We start from the raw sequence: 11,088 nt of genomic DNA on the forward strand, positions 1-11,088 counted from the left end.
GCGGGCGTCAGTGGACGGCCACGGTGACGGGCAGCAGGTTGTGCAGCAGCTCGCCGGAGGACCGGCTGTGCGGCACGCCCTCGGGGGCCAGACGCAGGCTGTCGCTGCCCTCCCCCAGGCTGGGGGCCACGCGCGAGGCCTTGTGCGCCGGCCGGATGGCCACGATCAGCTGCCGCTTGAAGGTCTCGCTCAGCGCGATGTACAGGAAGGGGTTGATGCAGCTGTTGGCGTAGCCCATGCTGATGGCCACGTTGTAGGCGTACAGGAAGGAGAAGCTGGGCCGGCGGATGCCCAGGTGCGCCAGCTGCAGCACGTAGTAGGGCGCCCAGCAGACGAAGAACGCCAGGCAGATGGCCACCGCCATGCGGGTGACCTTGCGGGTGCGGACGCGCTGGCTGCGCGGCGGCAGGGGCGCCACGGTGGCGGCCATGTTCTGCAGGATGCGGAAGAAGACGCCGCAGATGACGGCGAGCGGGAAGGCGAAGGCCAGCACGAACTGGTACAGCGTGAACCAGTAGGTGGCGGCGTTGGGCAGCAGCAGGGCGCAGCCCACGGAGCCGTCGCTGAGCGGCAGGAGGCCCGCGTACGCCCACACGGGGCTGACGGTGAGCAGCGAGAGCAGCCACACCAGGCCGATGACGGCGCCGGCCGTGCGCGGCGTCCGCACGTGGGTGAAGCGCATGGGGTGCACGGTGGCCAGGTAGCGGTCCAGCGTCATGGCCGTGAGGATGTAGGTGCTGACGATCTGGCTGTTGGAGTCGAGCGCGGTGATGAGCGTGCACATGGCCGCGCCGAAGCGCCACGCGCCGTGGCCCACCAGCTGGTGGATGAGGAAGGGCATGCCCAGGAGGAAGAGGAGGTCGGCGATGGACAGGTTGAAGATGAAGATGTCGGGCACCGTCTGCTGGGCGCGGAGCTTGTTCTTCTTCACGATGGTGTAGATGACGATGCAGTTCCCCACGATGCCCAGGAAGCAGATGATCCCGTAGACGCTCGGCATGACGGCGGTGTTGTAGGGATCCGAGCGTTCCGCTGCCGCGCGGGCGAGAGAGAGGGGAGGGGAGGGGGGATCAGGCACCACAGATCAGAATGAGCATTTTCACTCATTACATTACATTACATTATTGGCATTTTGGCAGACGCTCTTATCCAGAGCGACGTACAGTTGATTAAACTAAGCAGGAGACAATCCTCCCCTGGAGCAATGCAGGGTTAAGGGCCTTGCTCAAGGGCCCAACGGCTGTGCGGATCTTATTGTGGCTACACCGGGAATCGAACCACCGACCTTGCGGGTCCCAGTCATTTACCTTAACCACTACGCTACAGGCCACCCGCATCACTCCACATGCATAACACAGGCACGCATTTACATCCATCGCTTCATGTCATTGACAGTTATGAATAGCTCCAGGTGCCACATTTAAAACGATTAAGGTATCAGTGGTTATAAACCAATCGCAATTGTTCTTGGATCATCAGAGATTTTCATTTTCTCTCGGGTCGTCATCGCATTTGTAAATTGTTCTTGGATCTTCAAAGATTTTCATTTCCTCTAGGGTCCTCATGGCACTCGTCCCTGTGTTCCGATTTGCACTTATGTACGTCTCCCTAGATAAGCGCGTCTGATAAATGCGTGTAATGTAATACATTTTCAATCCTCGCAATCCACACTGTTCTTGCCAACGGCGCCAAATTTGAGTTCAAATTGAAATTATTTTACAGCTTGTTGGGAAGAACATGGCAGCTGAGCTGGAAAAAGGTTTTAAAGAAGAAAAATGGGAAATTTAGAGACGGGGACCACCCCCACCCCCACCCCCACCCCCACCCTCACCACACCTCTCGCATAACCCATTCCCTGACTCTCACAGCTTGCTGTTCATGAACAGCGAGAGCAGCGTCCTGTGGCTGGTTTTTTGCTTTTGCCTTAATATCAGCAACCAATATCAGACCCAAGGAACCAGGTGAGGCGACTTAACGGTGCAATTGGCTATTTTAACTGATCAATTCAGTGCAGAGCAACAACAAAACCCAGCACACCCCGTGGCTCTCCAGGACCGGGAGTGAAGACAACCGAATTTCGCCTCTAGGTCACTGTTTGATTTGAAATACAAATTTGATTAGTACACAGGAAAAATAAGCAATTTGACACAACTGTTCCAATACATTTCCATTTAACTTTTTTTTTTCCTTTTCATTTCATTTTAAGAAATTAAATCTAATTAATAATAATATTAATAATAATAATAATAATAATAATAATAATAATAATAATAATAATAAATACATAAATAAAAAGGCACTGCCATAATCCAGAATTCAATTTACAGTATTTTACTTTGATATGCGCTGTATTTTCAGTTCATACAGTGTTTCCCCCATATACCACTTTCCATGATTCATGCGTTTCTGAGCAATAAAGTCATGTTTGGAAATTAGCACTTACCAGCCGGGTTCCCTGATGAGTTGGAGAAGGAACGTGTTGCGTTCTCAGTCGACATGTTATTAGCACCCATACAATTATCCGGTTTCATCAAGACGACGGGTTACCAAACATGACACTTATGATCGAATGAGAAAACAGGTGATCTAGTGGGACGTACTTTCCAGACGATTTCACACAATAAATAATTTCCTAGAATATCCATTTAACAGGTTGTTCTCAGCAATGTATTCGTGGCGTAATTTCAAGAGTCCGCTTCAGGGATATTTGCGTTACCACAGTGCACTATGAATTGTACGCCACTCAGTTAAGAATGTGCAAAGGAAAAATACATGTAGCGTGTCAACAACACGAAACACTGGATGCTGCCGCGTTAGAATACTGACCTAATGCTTCTCAATCCAAAGAGTGCATACTCTCGGAAATATTTTCATCGGATCCAAAAATGTATGTATTCATATAAAGTTGCTAATTTATGCCCCAGTCTCTGCTGTCTCGCTGACGTCCTCTGTTCTTGGCTTTATTTAGAGTCATTTCACCTTTAAAAGCTTCCTTTTTTAGTTATCTTGACAAAACACTTGATTTTAACTTGATTTTCCTTAACATTTTCATTGGAAGAGCGCCACGAAGCCATGGATGAAACGCAGGCAGTGTGCGTCTTGCGCACGTTGGAGCAGCCTCGAGTAGCTGACCGAAACGCAAGTCTGTGACATATAGTACTTACATTCTTCGCCCGGCAAATGTGGAAGTTAGTATTACTCCATCGAGGCTTCCAGGACAATTTATGTGACAACATAAACGAGCAATCTGTTCAAAAGTGCTACCAAGTTATCTAAGGTGTCGTGAAGTACTATGGAGAGTAGTAAAGTCAAGATGCAAGGCACGTCCGCTTCCTAATGATAATGAAAACCTGAGGAAATGAGACACCCACTGGCAGTGGGAGGCAATGCATTTTTATCGGCGTGTGATAATCATTGTTTGCGCTTCTTATCCGTAAATTCAGTCATATAAACAGAAAAATAAGCCTTCAAACCTGCATAATGAAAACCATTGTTTTGTTTGCGCAAGATAAGTAGCAATAATAGCTTCAATAGTTAGGCCTATATGCCATCAGCATCTGTGAATCCCTGTTGGTCCTGCTTGCAAAGCTTCAGAATAGTAATCTCCGTACTTTCATCGGGTATTTTTCCTTCATGCCATTTCATATTTACGTGTATATAACATTTGGAGAAAACCTAGCCTTTCAGTAATATAATTAATCGGGCAAATCAGGCACTTTGCCACAATGGGGCAAAAGTAATATATTTGTGTCTACATTTCTATTGAGTTCATGGTTGCAGGGTCAGGCACTTGATATGATTTTATTCTGAATTGAGACATGCAGGCGAATGAGATCTGGGTCAAGCACTTAGGACCACATCCAACATGATTTTAATGAGGGATGTTAGTTATGGTCCGTGCAATGAGGCACTTTTCATCCATCGCATATCGTAGAGCTGTAATTATCACTCCATAGCAGCTTTTTCAAAGGCATAATTACAATACCTTTGTAAATGAAGGGATTAATTTGCCCATTAGTCATGCTTATCTTTTATGCACTGACTTACATTAGCATTTTCATGATTTGTAATCGTATAAGGTGAGTACTTTTTACAAAAATATGTGTTGTACAGAATGTGGAAATGGGAGACAAATTATCATCTCATCTTCAAATTGGGTAAGGCAAATTCTACTTTTCATGATGCCTGTGATTCGTATATTTACAAAACGATCAAGAGAGTTTTCAGCTTTTGCTTCTCTCTGGCATAATTAGCGAGATCAAAAGGGACGGGTATCCTTTGTGTCAATTTAAATGGATGCGGCATTAAACAAGCTGGTGAATGAAGGATCATCACATTTCGGTGTCAACATCAATCAGCGGCACTGTAGACGGTTTCCTTCAGGATCTGCAGAATAAGCCGCAATTTGTGTTATTATTTCACGGAACAGATCTGCAGTGCATACAGTACATGATGACATAAAGTGTCATGTTGGTGAAAGATGTACCATGGACAGATTAGTCACCATGGCACTTAACCTCCAGGACGATATACTATACAGCTGTATATTTGCACATTACGCTGGACAATATTTAGTGAGTATTTGAGCACATGCTCTATGTGTTTTATGTCTGGTCCTGGAGAGCTACAGGGGCTGCTGGTTTTTGTTTGCACCTTAAAACCAGCACTCAGTTGATACCCTACCCAGGTAACCAGGTGAGGTGAGTTAACTGTGTAATCAACTGCTCTAATTAAATATGTGCAAAAACCAGCAGACCCTCTAGCTCTCCCGGACCAGGGTTGATCTAAAGTGAATTCATACAGTTTTCAGTATATGAACGTTTGTCCCTTAGGATCAAACCCATAATATGAGCACTGTTAGCCCAATGCTCTACCAAATCAGCCATAGGACCAGAGGCTTAAACAGTTTATATTCTTTTATACAGTTCATTTAAAGTGCTGTATATGTACTGAAGCAATGCAGGTGAGTGCCTTGTTCTGCTCTGTCTACCTGTGCTGATCATTGGGGTCTCTCACAGGTGCCTTGTGGGCGGGGCAGAGGGTTGTTGGTGTAATTTGTTGTTGTCTTTTTGAGGTTTTAATAATACGACACCGCTTCACTATATTTTTCCCTTCTTCCACTCAACTGCACTACTGACTTTCATACTCCCATGTTTGTCTTGTACTTTTTTTCAATTTAGCTTAAAGGTAATTTTGGACTTCTACCGTTCAAGAGAGGAATTGCAGCAACAAACAATTGGCTGTGGCAATTAGAATTGCAGCAAGAAACGCCATTGGCTGGGGCAATTAGAACCAATTGTTCTAATTATTGTACAGCTATAAAATGTATTGGTAGAGTGTCAGTCCATCAACTATATATTTTGAAACCCAAATTTAAGGACTATAAACACAGGCAGAGGGTGAGTCAACAGTTTCAATGATAGGAAGGGATTTACAATGGTCTTGTAACACAATGGTTAATGGTTTTAACACCAATTGTACCTTTAATTAAATGTCTTTTGAACGTGTAATTTCCCTGTTAGGTCTGCCTATTGTCAAGGCCTTACAAGCTGGGTTGGAGTTGCAAGCAAAGTTCATTTTGCCACAGAACTCAGTTCCACATTTAGATTAACAGCACCTCTGAAAGGTAGGCTCTTGGTTAAGTGTTCACACAATGTGATTTAACTTTTTATACTCTTCAATGGCGGCACGGATGGTGCAGTGCGTTTCTGCCTTTCGCCCAATGTATGCAGGGATAGGCTCTAGCCCCCCTACGACCCTGTTCAGTATAAGCGGGTTAGGATAATGAATGAATGCTCTTCAATCAAGACTTGGTGCAAGGCTAAAATGCCTGTACCCAACTGTACAAACAGTTAATTATTGTATAATAATTAATTATTTAACTGGCCCAATTATTTACACTATCTGTAATTTTAGCCACATTTTGATACAAGCAGCAGCTGATAAACATTCTTGTAGCATTTTATTGTGGTCTGATTTACGAATTAATCGGTCAGGGCACACATGGCTAAGTAGCTGATGGAGTCAGAGTAACTGGTGGCAGCGAAATCCTGCCCTCCAGGACAGGAGCTGCCCATCCCTGCTCTGCTACATTAAGAAAAGCCACCTGTTCCTCTCGGCTTCTGGTTCAGGCTGACTGGCTTCCCTGCCCCTGCCATCAGGCCTCTGCAGCTCCAACAGAAAGCTTCCGCTTGGCTGGTCTACAGCCTCCCAGAACATCACCCCCCCTCTGCCCACTGCCACTGATTAATGTTACCCACCACTGCTGGCATGAAATTGAGTCACTGATACGAGCCCACCAGGTTACCAAGGCCGAAGGCTGCTCCCTCATATCTTCCGAGGATTTTCAGACCGTACATACTGGCCAGACTGCTCTCTTCCAAAAACCTCCGGATGACTGACACCCCCCCCCCCCCCCCCCCCCCCCCTTCTCTGGTCCCTGTGATGGAGTGAGCTTCCCAGAGCAGCCAGGAGAGCAGGCAGGTTGGCCATGTTCCAATGCAGACTGAATACCCACCTCTTTAAACACACCTCACCTCCTCTACCCTCACCCCATTTACCTTCACAAAGACTCTGATTAGCTGCGACTACTTCTTTATTTTCAGAGCCTGTGGTTTGTTGTTGTTCACTGAATGCTTTTTAAACTCTCAAATGGTGTGTTTATATTGATACTGATATAACCTCGATATTCATATCTTGAAAGCATATTTCAGTATGCAGCAGGGTAGCTGGCAAGCAATCTCAATCCAATCTGCACTTGCTGCCACTCTTGGGACTATAGTCTCAGTTTAGCGATCCCGGTTCTTCGTGCTTGCCATGTTATCATCCGCTAAATCAGAGTATAGGAAAATATAAAGTAACTGACAAGTGGTGATATACAGTACTGTGCAGACATCTTTGGCACCCTAGACTTTATTATATATGTTTATTTTTTTGTGTGTGTTAGTATAAAAGAACACATTTCAGATTTCCAAATATTCATTTTCCAAAATATTTAATTTCACAGACATTTTTGTATTTAATTTGAAAAAGTAACATTACTATAAGCAATTGACAACTTTTTACATTAAAACTTGATCAAGGCTGTCTTGAGATCAGACGCAAGGAGCCAACCAAAGTCTGCAGAAGAACTGTGGCAAGTTCTCCAACATGCTTGGAACCCCCCTGCTGATTGTCTTATAGAACTGCAGGACAGCGTTGGCCATCACAGAGAACTGATTCAGCTCCAACCCCCCGCCCAGTCTCATTCATTTAATTTTCAATTACTCGTTCGTTCCCTCATTGTATAAACACTGAATAATCATCAAAATACGGAATACAAGAACACGCAATCAAAGTTGCTTTTGTGTGGTAAAAATAGCTAAACAAGTCAGGATAAACTTTGATCGCATATGTCAAACTCAAAATGAAGAAACAGACAAACCACCATCAAAACTTTTTTATTTAAAGACTGCATCAATATGAAGCCAAATTATTTCTATAACTTTTAAATGCCAGTGAAACAGGGAAAAAAAGCACTGGCAGAAAAGGGAAACACGAGGAATACAGAAACAAAACGTCAGAGACAAACTAGAAAACCGTTGAAAACGCATGTGACATTAGGCAGTGCATAGTTTTAGCTAGACTGCATCAATATGAAGCCAAATGAATGCCAGTGAAACAAGGAAACAAGCACTGACAGCAAAAGGAAACGCATGTGACATTAAGGCAGTGTGTGGTTCAAGCCAGCTCCTCTTCTCCCTCATCCTCAAACTCGCCCTCCTCTTCTGCAGTGGCGTCCTGGTACTGCTGGTATTCGGACACCAGGTCGTTCATGTTGCTCTCGGCCTCCGTGAACTCCATCTCGTCCATGCCCTCGCCCGTGTACCAGTGCAGGAAGGCCTTGCGCCTGAACATGGCGGTGAACTGCTCGGAGATGCGCTTGAACAGCTCCTGGATGGCCGTGCTGTTGCCGATGAAGGTGGCGGCCATCTTGAGGCCCCTGGGCGGGATGTCGCACACGGCCGTCTTGACGTTGTTGGGGATCCACTCCACGAAGTAGCTGCTGTTCTTGTTCTGCACGTTCAGCATCTGCTCGTCCACCTCCTTCATGGACATGCGGCCGCGGAACACGGCGGCCACCGTGAGGTAGCGGCCGTGCCGCGGGTCGCAGGCCGCCATCATGTTCTTGGCGTCGAACATCTGCTGGGTGAGCTCGGGCACGGTGAGGGCGCGGTACTGCTGGCTCCCCCGGCTGGTGAGGGGGGCGAAGCCGGGCATGAAGAAGTGCAGGCGGGGGAAGGGCACCATGTTGACGGCCAGCTTGCGCAGGTCGGCGTTGAGCTGCCCGGGGAACCGCAGGCAGGTGGTGACCCCGCTCATGGTGGCGGAGACCAGGTGGTTGAGGTCGCCGTAGGTGGGCGTGGTCAGCTTGAGCGTGCGGAAGCAGATGTCGTACAGGGCCTCATTGTCAATGCAGTAGGTCTCGTCCGTGTTTTCTACCAGCTGGTGCACGGACAGCGTGGCGTTGTACGGCTCGACCACGGTGTCCGACACTTTGGGAGAGGGCACCACGCTGAACGTGTTCATGATGCGGTCGGGGTACTCTTCTCGGATCTTGCTGATGAGCAGGGTGCCCATGCCGGAGCCCGTGCCCCCGCCCAGGGAGTGGGTGAGCTGGAAACCCTGCAGGCAGTCGCAGCTCTCCGCCTCCTTCCTCACCACGTCCAGGACCGAGTCCACCAGCTCCGCTCCCTCAGTGTAGTGGCCCTTCGCCCAGTTGTTTCCAGCACCACTCTGGCCTGTGAACACAGTGAATTAGCATCACCTTTTCTGGGGACGCAAATAATAATCCTTTCCCCGCATGTTCCATTATACCCTCTGCTACACACCTCAGAAATCTCCACTTACCAAACACAAAGTTGTCCGGCCTGAACACCTGCCCAAATGGTCCGGACCTCACGGAGTCCATTGTGCCAGGCTCCAGGTCCACCAGGACGGCACGGGGGACATATTTGCCGCCTGTTAAAATAATTGAAAGGAGGCTAGGCTGCACAATTGAAAGTGCAAGTGTGTTGAACAGCATTTAGAAACAGAAACGTGATCTCACCCGTAGCCTCGTTGTAGTAGACATTGATCCTCTCCAGCTGGAGATCACTGTCGCCCTGATAGGTACCGGTGGGATCGATTCCATGTTCGTCGCTGATCACCTCCCAGAACTAGAACAAAGACGGGGCATCAGTGCCATATGGCTACCAGGTTACATGACACCCACTGTTTAACCATATCCAGTTTCTTCATGGCCAGGGCTGGCTCTAGGCAAAGCTGACAATGGCAGTTGACAAGGGCAGCAAAGGCAAAGAGGGGGGAAAATCCACACAAGGTTTATAACTGAAAAAGTCCAGAATAACAATGTGCCCTAAAGTAGCAGCAACCCAGTAATGTAGTGTGAGAGGTAACTTATAGCAGGAGATGTGCACCTATAATATTACAGCATCCGGTCACAGCTAACGTTACTCTTACTTACCTTCTGTAACCATTAGACAAAGAGCTACTAAATACCTGTGCAGGTAGAAATGTAATGCGTGTTTTTTTGGGGGGGTTTTTAACTCGCCAATTTCTTTTTTTTTTCTTAGCTACTTGTCCCACCCAGTACGATCACTTCAGTTCAATAAGGAGGGACAAATGTACATTTTGGTCGTTGAATACCATGCCACAGCAATGTATCTACTGACAAGCACTTGGAAAGTTAATGTTAGTATTTGTTACGTTCACATTAAATGGAGAAGTGGAGTGCAGGTGGAGCCGTAAATGGCGGTCGGAGAGCTGCATGTGCAACTTATGCCCGCCTATTTCTAAGGATGCGCCAGGCAGCGTCGATTTACGTTAACGTTAGCTAGATATGTACCCAGACAGTTTTTTGTGAGAACTGTCGTTATGTTAAGTCATAGCCACGGTTAGCTAACTTGTTAAATTGATTCGTTGTAAAAATGGACAATTTAAGTCACGTTAATTTAAGTTAGCGACTGTAAGGTTAAAACAGCGGTTTGCCGCCATACTAACGTTAGCTCCATTTGCTTTAAGCAACGTTAACCGATAGCCTAGCTTGACGAGAAGCAGCGGTGTGCAAGGTGGCTAACGTTAAGTTGCTAGGAGACAATAACGTTCACGATTGGCACGATGCAATTCAAGCTCCATTAGAATCGGCTACCGCAGTTATCGTTAGCTAACCGGCTTGTGAACCAACAAACTAGCTCACAATTTTAGCTGATATTTGACAGAAAATGTTTAGTTATATTTCTTAGCTTTAACTTTTTGAAATAAGTTATGTCCGCAAACCAATTGCACTGCTCAAATCGCCATGCACCAAGTAACGTAACGTTGCCAAGTAAGTTAAGGTTGAAAAAAAGAACTAAGCAACCACGCGAAATAACGTTAGTTAGCTCAATATTTTCGCACGTGTCAATGTAAAGTTACTGGTAACGTTAACTTAGCTAGTCAGCACGTGAATTTCCTCAAAAAAACCAGCCAATCGACTAACCATTAAAGCAATTATTTGACTTCAGGGACAACTTCGCTCAGTGAACGTTAATTTAGCTAACTTCAGCCCACATAAAGTTTCATACAGTAACGTAACATTCTTTACTGTTCTTTTTCCCCACAATCTTCCCACCTTTGATAGCAACCAACCAACTAACCAACCTTGGCTCCAATTTGGTTTCCACACTGGCCAGCTTGTAGATGAACAATTTCCCTCATTTCTTATAAAAGTTATGGTTGAACAAAAAAGTGTAATGTGCAGAAATACTTGGTCTCACACAAGACGCTCGGCTTCACTTCAACGGTTAATAATCACACAGTGCTTTTATAGCTACAACTCTCACCATCAGCAGTTGCTGTGGTAACAACTCATAACGACATCAAATGGTTGCAAAAACTGTCAATCCTTATTGGCTAAACGATTAACCTCATGGGTTCTCATTGGTGTAATTATGTTATTCACGTCGTCCGTGGTAACGGAGCCAAACTCTTGGAGGTTAGGCAACCGAAATTTTGCATTCTGGAAACGAGATACGACAAGTACTTTTTTTTAAAGCCAGCATTCATTTA

General features: G+C 46.2%; 2 protein-coding genes across 2 annotated transcripts; both read right to left on the reverse strand.

Annotated features, from left to right (window-relative positions):
• Positions 1–7: 7 nt before the first annotated feature.
• LOC133115037 (melanin-concentrating hormone receptor 1-like) lies at positions 8–2,498 on the reverse strand. Its single transcript, XM_061224748.1, has 2 exons — positions 2,444–2,498; positions 8–1,032 (listed from the first exon to the last, which is right to left on the reverse strand). Exons 1-2 carry the CDS (start codon positions 2,496–2,498, stop codon positions 8–10), a joined length of 1,080 nt encoding a protein of 359 aa, XP_061080732.1.
• A 4,925-nt stretch (positions 2,499–7,423) lies between these two features.
• On the reverse strand, positions 7,424–10,852 carry LOC133114281 (tubulin beta-4B chain-like). The gene is made up of 4 exons (XM_061223522.1): positions 10,681–10,852; positions 9,089–9,197; positions 8,890–9,000; positions 7,424–8,780 (listed from the first exon to the last, which is right to left on the reverse strand). The coding sequence occupies exons 1-4, from the start codon at positions 10,735–10,737 to the stop codon at positions 7,720–7,722; spliced, it is 1,338 nt and encodes a 445-aa protein (XP_061079506.1). The 5' UTR covers positions 10,738–10,852; the 3' UTR covers positions 7,424–7,719.
• Positions 10,853–11,088: the final 236 nt, after the last annotated feature.

The sequence above is a fragment of the Conger conger genome, chromosome 16 (assembly GCF_963514075.1).
Source record: "Conger conger chromosome 16, fConCon1.1, whole genome shotgun sequence".
In the NCBI taxonomy this organism is placed as follows: Eukaryota; Metazoa; Chordata; class Actinopteri; order Anguilliformes; family Congridae; genus Conger; species Conger conger.

What these genes read in the sequence shown, in the direction of transcription:
- LOC133115037 (XM_061224748.1), bottom strand. Translation starts at nt 2,498, where the DNA reads ATGTCGACTGAGAACGCAACACGTTCCTTCTCCAACTCATCAGGGAAC. An exon ending in CTCATCAGGGAACCCGGCTG is followed by an intron (nt 1,033 to 2,443) that starts GTAAGTGCTAAT and finishes CCCGCGCGGCAG; the next exon opens with CGGAACGCTCGGATCCCTAC.
- LOC133114281 (XM_061223522.1), bottom strand. Translation starts at nt 10,737, where the DNA reads ATGAGGGAAATTGTTCATCTACAAGCTGGCCAGTGTGGAAACCAAATT. An exon ending in CTACTACAACGAGGCTACGG is followed by an intron (nt 9,001 to 9,088) that starts GTGAGATCACGT and finishes TTATTTTAACAG; the next exon opens with GCGGCAAATATGTCCCCCGT. An exon ending in GCCGGACAACTTTGTGTTTG is followed by an intron (nt 8,781 to 8,889) that starts GTAAGTGGAGAT and finishes CTGTGTTCACAG; the next exon opens with GCCAGAGTGGTGCTGGAAAC.